This window comes from Aythya ferina (genome assembly GCF_964211825.1).
Source record: "Aythya ferina genome assembly, chromosome: 6".
NCBI classification, from domain to species: domain Eukaryota; kingdom Metazoa; phylum Chordata; class Aves; order Anseriformes; family Anatidae; genus Aythya; species Aythya ferina.
Genome location: NC_140303.1, coordinates 32,992,188 through 33,016,971, shown reverse-complemented (window position 1 = coordinate 33,016,971; position 24,784 = coordinate 32,992,188). Strand labels below are relative to the sequence as shown.

General features: G+C 37.8%; 1 protein-coding gene and 1 long non-coding RNA gene across 7 annotated transcripts in view; one reads left to right on the top strand and one right to left on the bottom strand.

The window, feature by feature from the left end:
- Positions 1 to 17,381: 17,381 nt before the first annotated feature.
- On the top strand, positions 17,382 to 20,394 carry LOC311438784. Of its 2 annotated transcripts, none has more exons than XR_014694315.1 (2): positions 17,382 to 18,340; positions 20,002 to 20,394. It is a non-coding gene; the product is annotated as an uncharacterized lncRNA (long non-coding RNA). The 2 variants fall into 2 exon arrangements; XR_014694316.1 differs by having other exon boundaries at positions 17,382 to 18,369.
- The window catches only part of DPP10 (dipeptidyl peptidase like 10), a 481,130-nt gene continuing 476,460 nt past the window's right edge, over positions 20,115 to 24,784 (bottom strand). For all 5 annotated transcript variants that reach the window (XM_084523650.1, XM_084523651.1, XM_084523652.1 and 2 more), the window contains exon 26: positions 20,115 to 23,952. In XM_084523650.1, the coding sequence (XP_084379776.1) occupies positions 23,815 to 23,952 (138 nt within the window). In that variant the 3' untranslated portion in view covers positions 20,115 to 23,814. The remainder of the gene's footprint in view (positions 23,953 to 24,784) is intronic.

The window sequence follows — 24,784 nt, the reverse complement described above, 5'->3', positions numbered from 1 at the left end:
GTAGGAAACCAACAGCAAAACATAGTGATTTTGACTACTTCTACAGCCACGCCTTTCCCTGAAAAGCCAAGAAGAGGCAACAGTCACAAGTTTTGTAATTGTGTCTTGAATTTCTTCAAGAAGCTATAAAATTTTCCTATGGTACAGATGTAAACCAGAACTACTCTCCTATTGTTATAAAATGCATAAGACTTTTTAATGATTTTTTTTAGTGTCTTAAAGTTATATTTTTCACCTTTGATCCATTAATGAAAAGCCTCGATTTACTATCATGTGTCTAATAGTAGTAACAGTAACTGGCATATTTCTGCCTTAACAGCCACAAAATACAACACACCATTTCCTTAAAGTACCTCTCATGAAATTCATTTTCCCCTTTCCTAACTTGTATAAATATACATCTAAAATAGTAATTTCACAACATTTTTTCACTTTTTTTGTAGGCAGCATGAGTTATCCACTCACCAAAAGGATTGTTTCTTTACTTTGTGGCAGGCTTCAGTCCCATCTCATCCTTGAGCACACATTAGAAGGAGAACACATTTCACAGATGAGTTTTCTCTAAGGCTTTAGCTTGTTATCATCCTTAATTAAGGAACTGTGTGTTTTTGTTTTGTAAAAAAAAAGAGGTTGGTTCTTTCTTGTGAAGCTCAGGGAAAGGCCAACAGGCTATATATGTTGTAACTGTTAGCCCATTTTCTATGCCTTTAATTGTAAAGTGTCCCAATGAACCAATTTGACAGCTGAGGCATGCTAAGTTAGGGCTGCTGCAACCTTAGAGACCGAAGTATATACCATTTGTCTCACCATGGGAGCCACTACAGAGTTGGCAAAGGAATCCCAGAGAAGGCCAAGTGCATTATAGCATGGGCTTTTCCAGGCAGGATCAGAATAAGCCCCATCATCTCTGTTGCCACAAGCCATTTCTGCTGTGCAGTTCCCACAGTTTTGCTTGGATCTAAAGCACCTTTGAAAATTACTATGTATTCTTGAGCACCATCTTTTGTCATTATTTCAGTTAGAGAGTTATAGAGGAATGTTTTCTTGGTAGAACAAACTTTCACCCAGGACAAAGTTCAGTGTTTTTGAAAAGGGCTTTTAAATAATTTTTTCCTGGTACCTATATTCTTCAAGAAAAAATCAAGCCAAAATAATGCTCTTGCTCTTTATCCCTTACTTGTTTTAAGAGCAAAAACTTCCAATAGCTGGTTGATTTCAAGCAAATGTAAAATTTAACTCTCAAGTTACTTTATTTTTGCCTTTCATTTTCAGTAATTTTTCAGATTTCCTCTTAGGTTTCATGTAATGAGTAAACTAGGCACCTCTTTGATTTTGGGAGAAGAAAAAAATAAATTATGCCATGCAGTGTTTTTTATCTAAAATCTTTCAAAATTATATAAATTTTCAACAAGACTGAGATGTCCAGTCACCTGAGCAACAGATTTCTTAATGAGAAATCGAATTCTCATCCATGTAGTACTTCCAAGTCAAGACCACCACTTCAATGTTGATATAACACATGGCAAGTCAGGTCTCAGCGAAATACTACTAGAAAATTAGACAAACTACTGTACGATAGACAAATAGCAAATGAACTGGAATGATGGAAATACCTGTGGTGTCTAGAAAAAAATAAGGTATCTCATTACTTAGAGAGGTAAATAAGTCCTTAAATATATTTGAAATACTTTAGATATTTAGGATATTTTAGATCCTAAACCACAAAATGGAAACAAGTCATGAGGATTTGCTGAGATGCTGAGATATGTGTTGCACCTGAGCTATCTAGCTATAAGGTCATCTGATGTGAGACGTTTCCAGCAGGGGTTTGAGCAGCCCAGTCTTCCTGAGAGGATGCTAAATAGTAATTCTTTCTTACCTCTGGTTCAGCAAGGCTTCGGTCTAAGAGTCCTAGCAAATTAATGACACTTCACATTACTAGATGTATATATTTTGTCCAAATGCCCCAGACCATGTCTGTTTTACGTTTACATGCAGTATAAACTGGCTTTTTATTGTTCATTTTTAAAGTCTTTGATTCAATAGATTGTTTCCTTCAATCCAGTTATTGCTCCGTAACAGATGGGTGTTACACAGTAAAGCACATGAAAAATTGCCACTTTACTCTAATAATGTATTAAGACAGGATAACAGCATGATGAAAGAAGCAGTTTAGAGCATGCTTTAGCATTTCTCCATTCTATTTTTATGGAATGGAAAACATTTCCAATTATTTAATGTTGTATTAACTTCCAGTTTGCCTCATCTAGCTGTGATTCATTGTGTGATTCCTCGCCAGAGCTGGTGAGTTCTTATAAATCATACCATGCAAATCAATAAAATGAAATAAAACATATCATGGTATTAAACACTGTTTCATAACCTAGATTTTTATTGTTTTATATAAACTTTAGTTAAAGTTAAGCTTAATTAATTTCAGTGAGCTTATCTGCCATTGCATAGCAAAATTACTACCTTGCTGTTTCTTTCCTATTTTTGCTTTATTTTGGTATAAAAGTAAGACTTCTGCACAGTACAGTGCTGAAAGGTCTGGAAATTACAGGAGAATTTAAAGCACTCAGAACATCCTTGGATGTCAGTGGCTTGACATTTACTGTGATGCTACACAAGGGATGAGACCCCTTAACAGTGATGCTCCAGGGAACAGTATCATTGTACCATTTGGCATGCGCTTGGCATAGCAGAAGTTCAAAGACAGTATTTGTGGAAATAAACAACAAAGAAAACAATTCTAGACCATTAGAAAGTAATGCAAAAATGCCACAAGCTGTAGGTTACAACATCTCTCAAATCAAGTCTTTTCTTTCATCTTTAACAAGTTGTTAACTCTCTATGTAATGTCAGGTATGCCTGGTTTACCATTTAAGTATCACATATCACCTCTCTCAGCAGATTGTTCACGCCTGTTTGGTATAAAATTTTGGTTAAAAATCCATGAATGAATAAATCTGGATAAAAAAATGCATTAATTCTATCTAGAAAAATAATCAACGTGGATGATAAATTTCTTGAAAATCCACTTAGTTTTCTTTACTCACAATGTTGGCTAATTCTGATTTATTTTGTGAAACATTTCTAGAAAATCTGTATTGTCTAAGGTCTCAGGATTTAGTTGTTGAGTTGTTTAGTTGTTGAGTTGTTGACATGTCCATTTGCTGTATGCATCAGTTTTATAAAGTAAATATTCACAATTTCTAAAAATCAGCATTTCTAGTTCTATCATCTTATCTTTTTGAGGGAGCATAAAAATACACATGCTATTCAAAATTTCTTGGCAACATTCTAAAAACCTGATTTCTACAACTGCATAATAATCTTTTCCTTCATATTCTTTATGCCTTCTCTATAACCCCCTAGTGCTTTGCTTGCCCTTCTTTCTGTTGAGCTCTAAGCAGTATTCAGAGAATAATCCAGAGTCTTCATGATCGTTCTCTTGCATATAAATAGCACAGTTAGAGACTACCAAAATAGAACAGTTTTCCCCCTCTGTGCGTTAATTTGCATTATTGCCACTGAATTTCATCTGCAATTTTTATTGCCCAGTCATCCAGGATTGCAAGATCCTTCTGTATGTGTTGGCAGTCATCTTCAGATTTGTCAGAACACAGTAATTTTGTATCATCAGCATCGTTGTTTCCTTGGTTTAATTTTTCTTGCTTTTTCTGATCATTTATGGATGCCATGAAACTCACAGAACCCAACAGAGTATTTGCTGGGATAACTAAAATCTGATAATTTGTTCTTACTTTTGTTTCCCATTTCCCATTTTTAAACTATTTTTTTAACTCTTTTATGACATAAATCTTAGGTTAGAAAGATGACTTGGTGAAGAGTCTTGCTAAAACATTTTAGAAATCCATGCATATGGTATTAACCAGAACAACCCTCTGAACTGACTCTTAATGCAACAGGGATTTTTGCAAAATTCATGGCACCGCTCCTTCATAATACCATGCATTTTTCTTACTTTTTTTTTCTTAACTTTTTTTTTTCATGATTATTTCCTTTCCCCATGTTTTAATACTTTAAAATTTATTTTCTACTTTTCCCATTTAAATACTTCATTCACATGTTAAAGTGTGTCCTTATTACTTCCGCACTGCTGTTGTACTCGGGTGGCTATTTTTTTTTGTCCTTCTAAACAGACTTTCTTTTAACGAGGAATATACATTTATTCCAGGCACCTAATAAAGTATCTTTAAACAATCATCATGCCCCCTCTAATCTGTTCCTTTAATTATATTTTTTCATTTTGTGTTGTTCCTCCTACCTAAGGTAAAAGTTACTGTAATGGGTTTTCAGTGTGTGACTTTTTCATCTCAGCAAGATGTTGAACAGAAGAGTAGTATGTTCACTAATACAGATGGGATCTTCTACAGCTAAATCACACACAAGTTTCAATGAGCCACTTACAATTAAATCAACAGCTGATTTTCTTTCTTCAGCTTCCGTCATTACTTGATCCAAGAAAGAAGCATTACCATCTCTAAAAATGTCACCTCTTTACCAAATCCTGGTCATTTTTGCTTACATAAACTGGAATAGAAAATGTACTATTATTAGTGTACTAATACTAAATGTACTAATTATCTTTGCAAATAAAGACTGGTTTCCATCCTGGAACATATTCTCTAGACAATCTTACCTTCTAAAGAAACACAAGTTATTGGGTTTAAGGTTCATTTATTGGGCAGGTAGATGAAAGATAAAGACTGGAAATAGAGATTAGTTTTAATAGATCTTCATACATTAAACTCTGGGAATCTACATTGCTTACTGAAGTGTTATACATGCTGCTGTGCTTTTGAAAGCTTCTTCAGCTGAGCAGTGCCTTAGCGTAAAATCAACCCTGATGCTTCCGGATGTTGGAATGAAATGTAACTTTATATCCCCTAAGATGAATGTGGTATTCAAGAAATCCATGGCCTCATTTGCAAAGGGTAATTGTTTTATACATATAAACCAGGGGTGTGCGTGTTCAAAATGAACTCTTCTTTCCATTCTTTCCACTGCTTTCCCAAGTGGGAATTTACATTTGTAATTCAGGTAGCACAGGAATTAAATGCAGAAATTACAGTAAGCAAAATTAGCACAGAATCAGGATGTTACACATAATTATTACTATTTGGTAACCTGAATTAATTAACCTGCCCTAAAACAGTAAATATCACATGGCACTGGAAAGACATCTACATTTTAGCAACATCAGATTTCCTATGTATTCCACCTGAAAGCTTATTTAGATTCGTTCAAATTATAACATGGTACCACTAAAGAACAGTAGGCATTTTGGGTAAAGCAATTTGTGCTTCCTGAAACGCCAGAGACAGGTGGTAAGAAGCAAAGAATTCAGCTTGGAGCCACCACATCTACGCTACTGACTGCAGGTAACAAATTTATGTCACTTCATAAATCAGCGTAATTGTGCATAACACACAGTTATCATTTCTACATTTCCAGTAATAAAAGGCTATTTCTCCTGACTCATATCAAAACCAGACCTACAAGTAAAAAATGAGCAATTGCACCCAAAAAACAGTTCAGAAGGGATAGAGTGGAGAACAGCTTCAAGAAAGGGCATCAGCACATGTAGAAGAAGCTGAACTGTGTGGAGGTCTTCCTTCTTTTGCCTGCTATAGTACTGATTCATGTCCATTAAAAACTCTGAATGAGACTTTGAAAAGAGAAAAATCCAAAGGACTGTTGCTAGTTCTCATATGACCAAGTTTATTATCCCCCTTTCTTCATTGGTGAGACAGAAAAGCCTGCATAAAAGTTGTACTGTGCACAGCAGATGCACAAGGAACAAGATATGAAAAGCAGCTAAGTGGATTGTTTATAGAAGAATTGAATTTGCCCCCCCAAGTGCCTCTGTCACTTTTGTTATTGAAACAAATATTCACTCACCATTTTATATCCTACTAGTGTATATAACCACACCTTTTAGCAAGCTCTATTTAAACATCTGTGGTCAAAAGTTCTCACTCACACAGGTACTTGTGCTTCTGTGAGTACAAGTGAAAGCCATTAAAATGGCAGGCCAAGTCTAGATGAATATATCAATTAGAGTGCCTTCAAAGGTCTCTACTAGAAGTCATTACAGATGGAAGAAATCCTCTTACTGTCCTTCCTCTGCCTCCTCCTTGAGGGCACCTCTCCAGTCCTGCAGGATGCAGAGCCCTGTAGTGGCTGCCAGCATAGCTGGAAACCAGCACATCCCCTCAGATATCCTGGCTATTTTGCTTCCCTTGATTGACCAGTGTGATAAGAAGAGAGGTGGCTTAGCCTGTGCTCCTGTGGCTCTGGCATATCAACACAGTTGGTCCATGAAAATTAAGCAGGATTTAGGACAAGATTATGGTAACAGCAGAGTACAGAGTGGTCATGATTCCCAGGGAAATTGGCTCACGGTATTGATTGCTGGGGGCAGAGCAGGGGGACTTGACAGTAAATGAATACAGCAGGAGGCTATGTTTCAAATACCCATCAAATACAAATGAGAGAGCATTAATGTATTTCAGTAGTTTTCATCAGTATAAAGATCTCAAAATATTACACAAGAATGTTTCCTGAAAATCTTTTTTGGCAGAAAACAGAACTGCCAACAGCAGGAGAGAAAAAAAAAAAAAAAAAAAAAAGTTCAAGAAATGCTTTCTAAAGAGAAAGCAGGGATGACACTGAGAGAAGCTGAGAAGCTTAAGGATGAACAGGTCTTGAAAACCTTACTTCATTTTTCATACTGCTGATTACCAATCTCAGAGGCTTTCAATCTCTTGAAAAGAGATTTAAATCTTCTACACTGACAGAATTTTACATATAAATATGAAAAAAGGGTGGCAGCATTTTTTCGAGTTCTGGAGACAAAACACTTATGTATCCCAATGAATCCAAAGAACTTTCTTCTTTCTCATTCTGAAGTGTCTTCCAGCTGAACAGAACATGAAAGGTACTTCATGTAACCAAGACATTACAGATTAATCCTCTGAAAATTTCCCTGACAGATCAGGAGAAATATTCCTCTTTCTAGACCTCTTGATATCACATCTTTCCACACCAGATAAATGCCAGCAACCCTATCACTGCCCAGGTGAAGGATATTATGTTTCCATGAAACCTGTGTAAAAGCAAACACTGATAGCAGAGAGAGCCAAAATCTCCATTTACACCGCAGTGGTGCTGCCACACATAGTGGGCAAAATTAATTTATATAGACAGTCTACATGATTTTTGGTAGTATGCAGCATTGGAGATACTACCTAGAAGTCAAGTCTGCCAATTCTGCCATGGATAAGGAGAGAGCAGGTCTTTCTGCAACATTTAGGCATGCATAGTCATGATTATTTGGTCATCTCCCATCTTCCACCCATGAGAGCTGGTATATACAGTCAATAAATAAATAAATAAATACATACATACATAAATACATAAATAAATAAAATAAGGGGGTTGGAGGGAATTGAGATGCATGGAAAAATCAAATCTTTAGACAAAAGCTAGTACCACATGAATAAGCCACACCCTACCTATACCATCAGGATGGTAAAAGGAAGCATGAAGGGCCTTACGCCTCACTAGTAAACAAAAGGTAGGTAGGTAGGCAGAAAACAGTAGGAGGGAGAGAAATTAGACAGCTATTTTTCTGTCCCCACAAGCCTATGTTATAGTTTCAAAACATATGAAAACAAAGAGAAGTGAAACAGACAACAACCACAAAAGACACTGGATGAAATACTACAGCCACTGAAAGCGACAAATATTTTGTCTGGAAACATCATTGTTCTTGGCCACTTAATTACCATCATATCGTACTTCTCATCTCTCACTAGACATTTGCTATTTCTCACAAGGCTCACCCTCTCCATCAGTGAGGATGACCATCAATCAAGCAAAAACCCTGTCAGTGCATTTCACTTCCACTCCCCAGTCTCACCAGCCACCAGGGAGGAGATGCTTAGCTGGGAACAGCAAGTCAGCAATAAGATTTACCTGCATTTTATTCCCACCCACTGATAAAACAGTGCAATCAACAGTAGTAATGTACTACACTTCTGCTGAATGCAAATGCTCAAAGGATCAATACAAATAATTATTTAAACATACATATAACAGTTTATTTTGCTTAATCCCTTTGCCCTTGTCCCCACAAAAACTATGTTACTACAGCATAAATAGTTAATATGTCGATACACTAGAGTTAATTATTTAAGGTAAACAAATTATTCCTTTTTTGTGTGTGTGTGCTTCTTAACATCATTGTCAATTCTCTGTTTCACATACAGACAAAGTCCTAGTAGTCAGACGATTTTCTTAGTGTGTTATGATGTAAAATGTCAAACATAAATATGAATTATTCGAAGCTTTATAACATAAATTCTTTGTTCTTCCAAGCTAAGCTATCTTTGCCATTTCACTAGATACATTAGCTTGGTCTTTCAGGTTAGAGGAGCTGTGCTTTATTATGGCTGTGAATGGATTAGGGAGATTGCTAAATAAGGGAAATCTCCTAAATGTTGTCTTGAACACCGTTCTTCTTCAGGAAGACTATTTACAGTTGGGCAAACAAGATGTGGATTCCCACTCCACATCTTGTTTGCCCATTTTCCTTCTGGCAGAAAGAGTGTGTCTAGCATACAGCAGGAGAGATCTCTCCTGTCCCACGTGAGAATGAGACACATGAGAAGTTATGGTCTCACACCAAGCATTTGCAGTGAGAGAAAATACAGTATCCATCAAAGTCCAAACCATCTATCAGAGTTTTACAGGCTCCACTTGAGTGCAGCTCACTAAAATCCTAAAGGTTTGCTGTCCTCTAGCACATTCAGACTCTGGGAAAAGTACCTGGGAAAACTGAATAGGTTATTTATTTTATTTTTAGATGAGGACTGGCCTGATCCAAACCCACTGAAGTCATAGGAAAGATACCTGCTGACTGCATGGGTCTCTGAGCACAGTCCTTCTTTGGGAAACACTGGCACTCCTACAAGACTTCTAATTCTACAGCCCCCTATTATCCTGCAACTTCCCATAGCACTGTGTAACCACAGAGCAGCAGGACTCGTGCTTGCTGGACCACCAGTGCCAACAGGACTGAAGCAAAGTTGACCATCTCAGCAGAAAGCATGAACGTGACACTAATAAGGGTTACCAGAGAGGGAATGGGAGAATAATGATTTCCATACTCTTCCTATTAGATGCTCTAAATGTAGGTGTCATGCTGAAGAGATTCCGAAAGGAGATGCAGCTATTATTAACATGCAGAAATCCAGCTGCAGAGATGTCAAGACAAAAGTTAGGCAGGATAATCTGCTTGAATGTGTTTTAAGTGCAATTATATTGAGGGGGAAAAAATAATGCTTTAAAACACTAATTGATATAGAAACAAAATTGCCATGTTAGCCTTTTCCCAAATTATCCAGCCACCTTTCTGCTATATATTCCTTGCATCATAAGAGGTTAAGGAGCTGATGCCAGAACCCTGCCTGTTTCTGAAGGACAAAAGAACACATGCAAGAAGGAGGAGGAACAGAAGAGGCCAATTCAGTGGATATTTTTGGGGGAGATACTGCATTTTGTCATAAAAATAGGGCTTTTACTGTTTATGATCTCCCGCAGAATTTTAGTTTCATGTTGTAGGCACTCTGAAATGTGTAGTAAAGTGTGATTTCATTCATCTGGAGGGAGTGAGAAGTTCTTTGGTCACGTGCTTTTGAAAAACTTGTGAAAATTCTGTCACCCAGAAACATAACTGTTCTGCCTGTCTGAAAAGGAGGATGCATGGTAAGGAAAATACAAATATCAAATAACAAAATAATTAAATCAAAGAAAGAAAACTTTGAGAAGGGTGGAGGGAGATGTAAGGGAGGTAGGTGGGAGAAACAGCTCTTAAGCATTTTCTCAGCTATTTAGCAAGAGATTATCTTGTTTCAAAGCTGCAAAATAAAAATGTACATGACAAAAAAAAAAAAAAAAAAAAGGTGTACACAAGGCATTTTACATACAGGAATTCAAGGAGCTGAGAAATTATAGTGATTTGGGTAAAAAGGAAGTTTATGAACAATGTGGAAAACTGTCAGATCTTGGATACCTATCACAAGGCTATTTCCCATGGACCAAGTTAGCATTTGCATCTTGGTACAGAGAAAACTATCACAGGACCTGCCCAGACACAAGCAGTTAATTTAGGGAGGCAAAGGGCAGGACGTAAGCTCTGAATGAGGCTTGTGGTATCAGTGTTATTACTGAAATGATTCTCTGAGATGCAAGTTTTAAGTGATGTAGCAACAAAGTCTCCTTGGTTACTTGGTTCACAATCACAACCCTACTGTTGCCCACAGAGAAATAAGAGCCATTGTTTAAATAGTATTTATTTATTTATTTTAGAAAGATAACAGAGAAGGCTCCTCAGCTTGTAGATCTGCTCCTAGTTGTGAAGTTGACATATTTAATGCCTTCAGGTTGCCTATCTCAGACCCCAGCTTTAATCAAGAAATTAAGATCTTTTGGGTGCCCCAGCAGCAGTGTCAAACTCCTATAGCACTGAATGCTGCCACTGATAGCTGTTGACTTTTCTTGCAACCTTTCAACAGCTTTTCATTTGAAAGCTGGGTGAGTGAAGCTGAAAACAAAAGACACAGCTGATTTACTTGAATAAGCTGCTTTATTTATTATTGGGCAGCGTGTGGTTGCTTGGCTTTTTCATCCAGGTATGAACATAGGATTTGGAGTGTTTCTTTCTGAAATTCAAGATAACAGAAAATTAGACTTACCTTTGGTTCTCAATCTCATTTTTAGTACCAGCATTTCTTCTCTACTTAGTGCAACTGTTGAACAGGCTGGAGGCCTGAATTTCCTCCTAAAATTGCATATTTAGGGGCTTGGTCCCTTTGAAAGAAGTATATCGCAGGTGTATCACTCTTACTTCATGGTCAGTGGCATGCAGAACTGCAAACAAATGTGTCCCTTGATCTGATGGAAGGAAAAGTGCTGATGTTGTTTTACAATCATTCTCCAGAAGCCTCACTTTCATTTTTTATTATTTTTTTTTCCCTTTTCACCATAGGAGGTGTACTACTTGAAAATGAAAGATATCTTTCCAATTTCACTACCTCTGTTTCACCATTTTGCCTTTGATATCTGAGCAAGTCATGTCTTGTACACCAAATCATAGAACTACGTTGTTCCCAGAACTACCTGGAAAAATACAGAACAAGCACATCCAAATACAGCAGATACTATGATATGGAAGTATGGAAGTATCAACATGTTTTTATCCAGAAACACCACAACACAGCAGCAGAACTAGATCTCCATCTCTCCAGCTTCTTATTGAACAACCTCACTACAGTGTCATCCAACCATTTGTACTGCTATTTGGTAGTTCTTATAAATGCACTGTTAAGTCAAGTACAACCTTTATCTCTCTATATATAAATTCCCTAGGTCTGGTTTTAGATTTTCTAGTAATCTTGGCCCAGCACAGATTTTCTACAGTGCAGTAACCATATAAAACATCTTTTTTTGTTGTTGTTATTTTTGTTTAGTTTTGATTTTTTCTCAGCCACGTCAATCCATTCTGTATCTATGGTGTCTGCAACAGCTGTAGGTATATTTCCATATTACTAAGTGGAGTTTATAATTCTCTGCATCACTTAAAACAGTCATACGTACCAGTTCACATATCACAGTATATAGCTAGAAGTATTTAAATGAAACACTGATAATTTGAATAACCAATTTACTTGGGTAATCTGAGATCTACCTCTCTTCCATTTGGATGTGTTCTTTTACTTTCATGACATTATTGTAATTGCTTAAACCACTTTAGTTGGGATAATCTTTTCCACCTTAATTACCTTATCATTTACTATTAGTGATGTTAATATGGTCATTAAATGTCACAAATAGCTTTTAGTTTTTGCTTTCTGCCTGGTTCAAAGTCATGCAATTCAAACATGTCCGTATATATATATATATATATATACACACACACACACTTTGACACATCTGAAAATATGTTCAATACAAAGTTTATTATGGCATTAAATTGATGAACTTGATTTAATAATCAACATTTAAATAATCAATTTAATGCTATAATAAGGAAGATATAAAACAGCCAAACCTCTGTTGAGTGCGATGAGCTGCAGTGACATTTGGTGGTCATGCATGGCAACATTTGTACAAGCTTCATTTAGGGAAGGTGGCAGGTTAATTGGAACAAAACAGAAATGCAGTACAACATCCATAATAAGCAGCCTCCATCAGTGTTATAAAGAAGGCAAAAGGAACTGAAAAAATGTTTTTTTTTTTTTTTTTCAGACATCCCCTCTGAAACTAGTATCCAAAATAAGCAGAGATCTTGAATTAGTACCAAGATGTTTTTATACATTTATAAGGAAATACACTAAGATAGCTTGGCAGGCACCAAGTTGTTTTTCCTTCCTCTACAAACAAAATGTTTGTAGCTCCAGACTCCATTTGCAGTAGCTGAATGAAGCACAGCTTAATGGTGTAGCTTGGCTTCAAGTGTTCAGTTCCAATAAAATTTCAGCTAATGGAAGCTGGAACCAGTACTTCAGAGTTAACACAGAAATCAATTCCACGGTGTGGTTTTCAATTAACATAAGTTCATGTATTTCCCCACCCCACCCCTGTGCCCTGTCTAGCACAGAACAAAACCCGAAACAGAAGTTGATGGATAACTGGGGGCTTCTATAGTAAGAACATCCATGTTTATCTGTAGAAATTAAAAGTTTCAGCTAGGAATCTAGAAAAAAAAAAATCTCTTAACTCTGTTTCTCAGAAGATAGCTTGCTAGATGTAATTTATAACACAATTCTCCATACCTGTATTTCTGAGGTGTCCTCTCTTACCTTCCCATGGTGTTATACCCACACCACGACAGTTACAGAGGAACCAGGGTGTGTTTGCTGAAACATGGCAATTGACAGCCAAATTTAGTTTTGCAGATGGATTAAAAAATAAGATGTTGTTTTACGTGGATAAGTGGCTGCTTATATCTCAATTTATTTTTATGTCCTCAGGCTGACCCCGTTATTTATTCATCAAAACTGTAATACTAAATTGAGTTACCAGAAGAGGTTGAATTTGCTTTTGTTTTCCATCCTTCACGGACTGAGGGGGCTATATATTGCAGATGCCCTGAATCCATCACTCAGGAGGGGCAGCACACCTGGGAGACATTCATCTTCTCCAGTATTGAGCAGCTGACAAAGATTAGAATTTGAGGACACTTTGGACCATTTTAGTGAGAAAGACCTCATGCAGGACGTATACAACCCACTTGCAATATAATTGCCTAGCTCCTGGAGGATTTGCACTTTTACAAATCTCCCAAAGTAAATTCACAATTTGCACTTCCTCTAGTCAGTAAAAATAAATAAGTAAATATGACCTATTGATACATATCTTGTTCCACTAGAATATGTATCAGAGTATTTGCTATCCTTTGCACAAATGTGCTGGACATCATTACTGTATAGGGCTACTATGCATTTATGTTATTAAAGTGCAGCTCAGCAACACACTCAGCCCCATTCAAAGTGAGATATGGCAACACCTGATGTTTGTGTGCAAACCACCCCAGAAGGTTTACAAATTCAATTAAGAACAAACACAATGAGCTGTGGCAGAGAAGATAAGTGCTATATAGGCAAGAAGGCATTACTTATAGTGACTAATCTGCAGGCATTGCTCAAGTGTCTGTGCTTACAGAAGCAGAGCAGTGCATCCTGTGCATAGCTAAGGCATCAGACATGAGTGCAGGCTCTCTCTCACAGGCTTGTAGTGGGCTTGCACCCAGTGTGAACCCTGGGCTCTGCACATCCCAGGTCTGCACAGGTGCCTTTCAAAGTCCTGGTGGAGGCTCTGCACCAGAACATGACCCATGGGTGACGTAAGGCAGTGAGAGCAAGGGTGAACTCGAAAATGTAGCATAAGAGGCAGGCACTGCAAACAGGTCTGAGGTGAGCAAAATTGTGCATGGAGCTGATGGGGAAAGACTGGAGGCTGATCCTTTGCAGCACCTGGGCATTTAAGGAAAGGAAAAGGCAGAGGCAGGGGACATCTCCCCACTTCCGGCAGCATCAGCCCACCCAGCCCTGCTCCCCCTTCAAAGACACCCTCCCCAGGAGCTTGATTCTACAGACAAGACTTGTGGTAGTGCTGGCTGTGCCCAGGTGAGGATGCTACTGTCCCCAGTGCTTAATAAGTGTCATGATCAGGAGAAACATAATACTACTCATATGCTGACAATAAGTTCTGGCCTTTATACATGGCAAGAGGTGCTTCTGCCTTGCACACAGACAAGACTTAGAGCACAGGGACAATAAGGTTTCTTTGGGAAGAGGAAGAGTCTAGCCATAACAGACTTTAACAGAATTTACAGACTGAATGTGATAGGAAGCCAATTCTTAACAGAAAAGTTATCATTTATAAACCTGAAAGTTTTAGAAAATATACCATATTTATCAGGCTTATCCACAAGAACATTTCACAATCAAAGCACCAATTTTCCATTGAAGCATGGAAGCTGTTTTCCGTATGTGCCCTGCTGTCCTAAGGATCACGTCTGCAAGATGTACTGCACATTTCTTAGGCTTAATATCACCACATTTTAAAAACTGCTTATATAACTTTGTGTTGCAGCACATCCTTGTGAGCCAGCTATGAGCTTTTCTAGAGGAGAAAGGAGAGCTTCAGCCAGCATTCAAGTGATCTGCTCACCTCAACAGGAGGAGACCACTGCACAGACATTGCCTGCCACACTCAGCACCAGGCCCAGAACGTATCTGAATGATGGTTATACAGAGAGAAAAAATAAGAACTAAGAGACAGTAACAGATCTTTGGCGTGGTCTCTGGCACTGTCACCAGTTGTGAGTACAAACAGCAACACACGGAGTGGCAGTCAATGCTGCAAAGCATCCATGTTAGATAGTAAGACAAGACCTAAAAGATCGTCTGCCTCTGTCCATTTCCCACCTTCCATCCTGGGCATCTTTGACAGGCATAAAAATACTAAGAGTTAATCATAGAACAGTAACGACCAAGAAATATTTTTGATGAGTGATGCTGGGTCACAATTTTAGTCCTTCTGTTTAAAGAAAAAACAGTTGTCAAACACCCCAATCAAAGCTTTGTTTTGTCTTTAAAGTGTGTGCAGGGAGCCTTCTGTTCAGTGATGGCTCAGTTCAGCTGTAGCTCTTTTGCTACTCTGCAAGTGGGATTTTGAGGTTTTGAACATTTTAGATACTCCACATGAGGACAACTTCCTGAGAGTTTGTTATTAATACATCTATGACAGCTTGCATTTAAGGATAGTGCTCCTCTCCACCAAGGCTTTTTTTTTTTTTTTTTTTTTTTTTGATATTTTGCCAAAGAATTGTGGTAGGGATTTGTCATAGACCAGCTTGACAGCAAGATTTATTCTCTCTATATTCCTATCTTAAAACAAGTGTTATAGATGAGAAACACACACACACACACAAAATCCATTATTTTTCAGAAATGTTTTCATTTTAACTAAATATTTCTCTATAAAAATACTGTTTAAATCAGACTTGAAGGTTTCCTGAGTGGCTTTTTTATTATTTTGCTTTGTTTTGTTGGGTTTGTTTGTGTCCTTCTTAAATGTTGTCCTGTTAGGAATAAAAGGGGGATTCATTTTCTTCTTTGCAGGAAACTGGAAGCTTCCTCCTTCCAATTAGCCTTATTTTTTTCCTATACTGGGTGGAAGAAATCTACTTTACAGAGATTTCCTAGATAGCGCTCTTCAGGGTGCATTTTCAGAGTTTCACAACCCCACCCATTGCATTTTAAATTGCTACAACTTGTTTTCACACACACTGATCCAGTTAAAATGTAAAGCTGTTTTGATGTATATAAAGTTGTGATGTATCTTAGAGGCTCAGACAAAACAGAAAAATTTTGAAAACATAAAATAGCATTAATTCTGATTATGAGGAAAAAATATGAGGGAAAAACAAACAAACAAACAAACAAAACAAAACAAAAATGTAACTGATCAATGCTTTGATAAGCAGGAGCTCTTCCAGAGAGCTCTGCCTCTGGCTGGTTCACAAAACAGGACAGAGAAACACCAACCCCACATGGTTGTGGGGGACAACCCACACAAAAGCACCACAAGGCCAACTCTCACTTAATGCCCCACACACTTCAGTCCTAAGCACATCCCCAGCCCACTTCAGGCTCCTCTGTCACCCACGTGCCCCAAAACAGCCTCATGGAAACATGAGAGAATATCTCGAAGCAAGCTCCAGCCTCAAGAAGAACCCAGAAGCCTTCCCTGGAAAGACCCCTGTTCCCCAAGGAAGAAAGTCTGTCTTTTTAAACCATGCAGTTCTTTTTCTCTCCCCACTTTCCCAAAGGGACATTTGGGGTGCTGCTCCCTCAAGCTAGGGGCTCTCTACCTCTTCCTGCTCTAGCAGCATGGGAAGGAAAGCCAACCCCCTAGCAGAGGACTATCATATTGTCTTCTGGTCAGATGCTGTGTTGTGCAGCTATATAACACCAGATGCAGTTGGGTCTCTGTTATAATTAATGAATACTCATTAGCATACCAAAGGAATTAAACATTCTCATCCAATTCTCACTACTTCATATCAAGACAGAATAGTCTTTTCGTAATGGTGTATGAGAGCCAGATTTCAATTTTTTCACTCAGGTTAAATAGCACCTCGCTCTGTTATCCCACTGTGGCAAAGCCTCTTTGTGAAGTAATGTGTCACTCATTGTAATTAGTTGAATCTCATGCTCTCCCTATTTGTTATTGCTAGGTTCTTAGTTTACATTCTGGGTTTTAATGGTTTTTGGTAAAGAAATTTTAACCACAGCTTTTCTGAATAGAGTGATGCTTGTTAGAAAAACAAACCAAAACAAAAATTAAAATGGAAAAAGCAAACAAACAAAAAAACCTGACCACAACCTGGCTTCCACCTCGGAAGGAAGTTCTTGAACCCCAAACTGAAGGATAAATCAAAACTACAAAATGTGATACACTCTGTCTCAGTACTCCTTTTAAGCCTGAAAATTGTGCTAAAATTGATTTTCCACAACGCTTTTTCTTCTGTCTTGCTTAATTCTGGTTACACTGCCAAATGATCTTGTTTCTTCAGTTGTATTCCTCAGCTTCACTGGTATAATATGTATTTTTCATCAGATGTTCTATAAAACCTCTTAAAATATTTGATATTTTGCTAGCATTCATTTTCGTTGTACTTCTACAAGCAATCCTTATAGAAGCAGATAAGCCCCTCTGTACAATTTTCATTCCAATTAAAAAATATATCAATCCATTAGCCTAAAAAATGTAGGGTTTAGTATAGCTAAAAAGGAAGAACAGATAACTTGACATTGTAAATAGCTTTAAATGTAACAATTTACAATGTTTTTCAAAACAAAATATTTCACTGCAACTACCTATTTCAAGTGCAGAATTATATTTAAAAATTAATGTTTTGTGACTGTCTGAACTGTAGGTTATAAATTAAATTTAAATACAGGAGTAAAAATCCATAAGAAACCATATAATTCATCATTATTTTTGTAACTAACTGGATACTCTGGATTTCCAGCTTTAGTTAACACTTTGAATCAAACCTTTGCTACATAATAGAGCAACATATTTCAATAAACTGTCTCTTTGCCACGCTATTACTTACATACCTCCCTTCTAATGGTGACAAAAACCTTCTTAACAATTGATTTTATGCATTATTTCATTTGCCACATGTACGTACCAGGAAAAGGGTGATAGGTGCCACTGGACACAAAACGTTGAAATTCTTACATCTGGTTTTACTCTTCGTTCAGAATAAGAAATGATCTGCCCATTTATTAAACCAACTCTTCTATAGTACTAACAGTTTTTTTTTTTGTTTTTTTTTTTTTTGTTTGTTTGTTTTCCTTCCAATCCATATATTCCCTTTCCTTTAATCAGAGTTATGTTAGAACATTTACAGGTGATGCCAGAGCTGCAATTTCTCCCAGCTGGTCTATCGGCTGTAGTACCTTTGAGTCAGCCACTGAATGCTCTTACAAAGCTCCCCTTCCTTACCTTCAACTAATAGGAGAATAGCAAGGAGACCATAACACATAGGATTTTTAAAAATATTTTTCTCACCCCTGATGTAACAATTTAATGTCTTTGCCTATCAAATTGCATTTCTGTTACAGTGTTCCTTTACTAGCAGAGAAGACCTTGAATCTAATGCAAGAATCAAAGCAGGAGGCTTTGGCAGACAGCTCCTCTACAGAAAGCTGCAAGGGCTCTGCACCAGGTATAGGACTAGACTATCCACCTACAGTGGTACCTACCTCCTACCTAAGACCTCTGGATATCAGCTGTCTTTAGGGAAATATTTCCTGAGTATTTTCTTAACAGTTACAATCCCTTTGCTGGTTTTATTGATCAGAAGCCTCTTTATTTATTTTTTCCTCCTTTTTATGTTTCATATGGTCACAAAATCTTAAATTGGGCTCTTAACATTTTACAGAATCACAGAATCACAGAATCACAGAATTTTCTAGGTTGGAAGAGACCTCAAGGTCATCGAGTCCAACCTCCAACCTAACGCTAACAGCCCTCCACTAAACCATATCCCTAAGCTGTACATCTAAGCGTCTTTTGAAGACTTCCAGGGATGGTGACTCCACCACTTCCCTGGGCAGCCTGTTCCAATGCCTCACAACCCTTTCTGTAAAGAAGTTCTTCCTAACATCTAACCTAAAACTCCCCTGGCTCAACTTAAGCCCATTCCCCCTCGTCCTGTCACCAGGCACGTGGGAGAACAGGCCAACCCCCACCTCTCTACAGCCTCCTTTAAGGTATCTGTAAAGAGCAATAAGGTCACCCCTGAGCCTCCTCTTCTCCAGGCTGAACAAGCCCAGCTCCCTCAGCCGCTCCTCGTAGGACTTGTTCTCCAGGCCCCTCACCAGCTTCGTCGCCCTTCTCTGCACCCGCTCAAGCACCTCGATGTCCTTCTTGTAGCGAGGGGCCCAAAACTGAACACAGTACTCGAGGTGCGGCCTCACCAGAGCTGAGTACAGGGGGACGATCACCTCCCTAGCCCTGCTGGTCACGCTGTTCCTAATACAAGCCAGGATGCCGTTGGCCTTCTTGGCCACCTGAGCACACTGCTGGCTCATATTCAGCCGACTGTCCACCATCACTCCCAGGTCCTTCTCTGCCTGGCAGCTTTCCAACCATTCCTCTCCCAGCCTGTAGCTCTGCTTGGGGTTATTGCGCCCCAGGTGCAGGACCCGGCACTTGGCCTTGTTAAACTTCATGCAGTTGACCTCAGCCCATCGGTCCAGCCTATCCAGATCCTCCTGCAGAGCTTTCCTACCCTCAAGCAGATCGACACACGCACCTAACTTGGTGTCATCTGCGAACTTACTGAGGGTGCACTCGATGCCCTCGTCCAGATCATCGATGAAGATATTAAAGAGGACCGGCCCCAGCACCGAGGATTTTATGGGATGTTTTAATTAAGAAGACTTGTATGTATCATTTGTGCCTTCATTAAACCAATCCTGTTGTTTTTAATTCAGATTTATGTAAAGGTAGAATATTGCATTTCTAAACTAATTATACAGGCAATAAGTCTAATTCCAACTTTAATGGAAACTTTGGACCATATACACTCACATGGTTTAAATTTTCTTAATTCTGTCCAAATAATTTAATGTATGTAATTTAATCTAATAGCACTGTAATTTTCAGGTGTTGGTTTCCTTTTAGAAAACAGGCATTTATTTTACTTACCACTGCATAATTTTGGAAGTGAGTTTGTAGGAGGCATGTTTTGTTACCTCCTGGTGAATTAATCACCAACACTTCTCATCAACCTACCTCCAAGAAGCTAGGCTCCTTCTCAACTTTCATGTATGAAATGCAACAGATAGAAGTTTAAATAAAACCTTTCTTTTCTTTTCAAAGATCCAGCCACCTTGGAAGTTGTGATTCTCCTTAGCCATATCCATGAGCTCCCAATCCTCAGAAGCACTCCTGAAATCATTCAAAGGGAAGAGAGGAATGATCTTAATGGTACTGAAAGATGTTTTCCAGAAGATGTACCAGTGAGGTTTGTCCTTCCCCAGAGGCAACTGACTTAACAGCAGGACTTACTTGAAGGAAATATAAAATGCTAGGATCACCGCACCTTGCCTATGTAAGTGTTTTTAGGCTGTGCAAAAGAAACTTGCGTTCAGTCTCTTTGGGCCAGTCTTCCCTTTGCTTCGGTTTCTTCAGTAACATCTAACAGACCTGAAAGGACGGATACCAGGTCATACCTGGCATCCTCTGCATTTTATTAAAGGAGTGAACGCTCAATGCTCCCAATTTTCCATGGAGAATCTCTGGCTTCAGATCAAATACAAGCTCTTCTGTCTTAAAGGCACCTTTTGTCAACTAAATTAATCTAACTGACTACACACTCAAAATAAGTGCCAGAGCTGAGAGAACAGAGGTAATCACCTTCATTTTCAGACATGGGTAGATCTACATATGACAAACATAGGAACAACAAGCAGTTGGTTACAGAAAATCATAGTAAATGTTGATCAAATTAAGTCATTAATATTTCTGTATTTGCTGCAAAAAGATTAAAACATTGAATTCAAAAATAATCAGCCTTTTTATGTACTCAACAATCTGGAAAATATATTCCAATTGACATACTCTTTCTCCTGATCCTGTAATATAATTGAAGTTTCAATATGACCTACAGCTTTCACAGATTTTGCAAGTCCTTATAGCAGAAAAAGGATAGAGCAAATCAAGAAGGTAGAGATAAGCTCTAGTAAGCAGTAAATGGATATGCTGATTCCCTAGGTTTCCATAGATTAGTAGGTCTAGTGTAGTAAGTGTCACATTGTAAGGACAGCTGACCCAGACAGTAGTTTTTCAGACATAAAATAGCATCACAGTGCTTAACAATAAGTAAGCTACAGAAAAATCTATGAATTTCATGCCATTTCTGTGCAATGTGTACTAATTCCTGATCAATACTATAGGTCACTTAGACTAATTAATGAGTGACTGCTATTTGCTGTGTATGTAGAGTCTGACAGATAACCATATTTAGTTGTGCTGGAAGTGGAAGAAACATTTGAACTGGTTAGCAAGAGTAAAGATAGCTCTGGACCTCACCTTGTACGAAATCCTTTAGTCTAGAGAGAATCAGAGGCTGATTCTGCAAATACTTTTTGCAATACCTAAATTTAACTCATACTTAAAAATTTCATAACAACCAATTAATCTAGGTCTGATGCTTGCCTTTTTATACACATTTATATAAAAATAATTGTATTTGTAGGACAGCATGAGAAATATTAAATATATTAAAAGCAGACCACATTTCCACATAGATAACCCACATTTCAGATAATACATACTTTTTAAACATACCAGTCCTGGCAAAAACATTTCTACAGAAGTCATGTCCTCATACCACCTTCATATTCAGGTAAATTGATCAAAATGGGAGGTGAGATGCTGGTGTAGAAAGAGTGAGGAATGGAGGCCTGAAACAGAGCAGTGTAGGGAAAAAGGAGATGGGCTGTGGGTTCAGAGATAAGGGATATACTGCCAAAGGCATGGATCCAAGATAAAATATTTCCTGAGTGCATGCATAACCCTATTGCTGAGACACAAGCCTTGCTTGTTTGCTTTTGCAGATAACTAAAGGAGATATATGTGAAATGTGGTAAATCTGAACACACTGGCTGTCTCACAGTGAAACAGCCAGTGCAGGTTGATAAGAATTAACCTCCTCACATAGCCTGGCTGTACACTCAACATGTGTACACCCAATATGGTTTTTGCACACTTGCCTGAAACATTTTTTTAATGATCTTATCATAGTACTCAAAATATGTGCTATAAATACCACAGAGCGAGGTCGTATTTTGTGGTGACACTGGGACAAGATTTCCTTGCACATTAAAATTATATTAAACTAAATGAAAAATAGTTTAAAATGCTAATAAAACAAGATAAATACTAAACATTAAAAGAAAGAGACTTTTCAGGGTTCTATAAAGCCATATCTTTCGGTCAAATTATTTGCATCATAATAAATGCTAAGAGTTAAAGAAAATATTCTGGAAGAAAATAACAAATTAAAAGCTTTAGGTGATTTTTCATTGTGGTAAAAACAATTTCCGTTCTTCATAAAATATGTAGAACTTTGCATCCTAAATACTGTAAATTACCTTCCAAAAATACTTGCTTTTAATCTTACAATAAATGAACTCTTAATTGGGTAGGAAAGTACTTGGAGTATACCCAGAAAGAAGAAATTACAGCTATTCTCATGTAAGCTGCACAGCATCTGTCCGGAGTTTTCACATACCTTCAGGAAGATACCTCAAATTAAGTTGATTTTTGCACTTGATTTTAGTGATCAGCATTAATATTCTGCAAACCCAAACTGGCTGCCTTGTTTATTTCATAGTTTCAATTTCTATTGCTGTAATTCCCCTTGGCAAATAAATGTATGTATGAGGGGCTCACCCTCTGAGTAAATAATAAAATTTCACTTGTCAGGATCTTCCTTTGCCTTGAATGAAAAACATACCATCTCTTTGAGATGCTGTTGAATCTAAATCCTGTTGCAACAGACTTAATAAGCAGCCCTGGAATAAAAACTAATGGATAGTTTCAACTACATGGCCACCCTGAGGAACTTTAGAATTAAATTGGAGACCAGATGGAAGAAAAGGAACATGCACTATACAAAATAATTCTTCATTTGAAGAGTAAAGTATTACTCAATGGCATTATACATTGTTAATAAATTTTCTTTATCTGAAACTATAATTTAATATTTATGTATCTAATTTACATGTGAGAAAGTAGCATATTCTAAAATTAGAGTGTAACCAGCAAACTATTAACTACTATAAACAATACCAAAACACAACTCAAACATATTTTAAGGAAACAATAGATACATTTTGGACTGGGGAAAGATTTCAATTGCAGATATTGTTTTAAATACAGCTGTTAATTATGTTGGAAAAAAAATCTTCAAGCTCAGAAAGACTTTCTGCTTAGGGAGTCTTGGGTATATACAGAAAGACCAAGAGTACACTACCAAAAAGTCCCTTATTGGTTACTAGTAGGTACGGTAATAATAGTAAATGCTGAAATTGGGGAAAAAAAAATCATTTTCAATATCAATGCTATATGATGCACTAGACCATATATCCCCTTTGAGCAGAAACTAGAGAAAATATCGTGCCCTTTATTATCTCTGTGGTTTCTTATGTGTAATAGACAGCGGAAGAATTGCACTTATTGTAACATTACAGTAAAGTGTTAGATTGCAGCTCATCTTTTAAAATATTAGTGGCCATAATACTTATGATAGGTTGTGCATTATGCAAAGATGAATAAAGATGTGCATTTAAATTAAAAAACGAGCAACCACTTACAGAACCAACAGTGAGGCTTAACATAACAAACATGCACTAACCCTACACTTATGCAAAACTAAGTTCTTACAGGAAACTGTAACCAACTGTTGACCTTCCACAAAGGCAAAGGTTTTGTCCCTTGGTAATATGTCTGGACTTTGTAGTCGAATTCCAGTTTATTAGCTCATTGTCTGTAAATGTGCTGTTCCACTGTGATATCCTTTAGCTGCCCTTGAGCTTCTGCAGAATCTGCAATCTCACAGTCACTTTTATTTAAGGTTTTATTGAGCCGCAAAGTAAGTCCCCTTCAGTACTACACAAATAGGATTCCTTATTCATCTTCTTCAGGTTCCTGTGGTAAAATTGGTGTCTCCTCCTTTAAACAAGCACTAAAAAACCCAAGGATTGTGCTGTAAAGGTGATATTTGCTTTTCTCAGAAGCAATGTTATGACCTTCATCCGGGTAGATCTAGCAGAGGAAAAAGGAAAAAAGTAAATAGTTTTTCAAAGGCTTTTCAAATATTTAGGGCTCTAATTTTCCTTCTCTGATCTTCAAAATGTTTTAGATGACAGCAGGATGATAACATTAGTTTTATAGTATCAAGGAAAGCTAATAAAACTCAAAGCAAAATCTGTTCTCTCTTGAAATTTGGAACTTAGATAAAACAACCACTGCAGCGGGCTCTGCAGAAGTGAAAAATTTTATATGCTCAGTCACTGTGCTTACAACAGTTTACTTAGCTGGCACTTAGAGTGGTGTCTAGGTACTTGAATCCCATCAACTTCAATGAGGATTAATTACCTCCTGCTTTTCTCTTAATATCCCAGATTCTAAGTGTTCAGTAAAAACCTTTTAATTCATATTTTTAACTGTCTTCTTATTTTACCTAAAGCCTACCATATCTCCTTCCTAGGTGGATATAAGCAGTTTTATCTCAAGTCAGATGCCACTGGAAATTTCTCCCAAGGAAAGCTGAACAGGATTTTGCAGGCTGAAGAAATCCAGGCCATGGAGGTTAGGACAAGATCTTTGGTGGTCTGAGGCAAAAAGATTCACCACACATTCACCTTAAACTCTGGTAATCACCAGGCGATGTAACCATGGCCCTGCCTGAGCAGGGGGTTGGACAAGGTGACCTCCAGCGGTGGCTTTCAACCTCAGCTGTCCTGGGACCCTACGATTCTGCCCCATGCAAGTCTGCATGCCCTGTCCTGCTAGCCCCAGCCTGTCCCTCCCAGTGCCCTCACCCTCCATACAGCCACGGAAAGGGGAGCAGCACTCCAGTAATTTAGCTGCCATT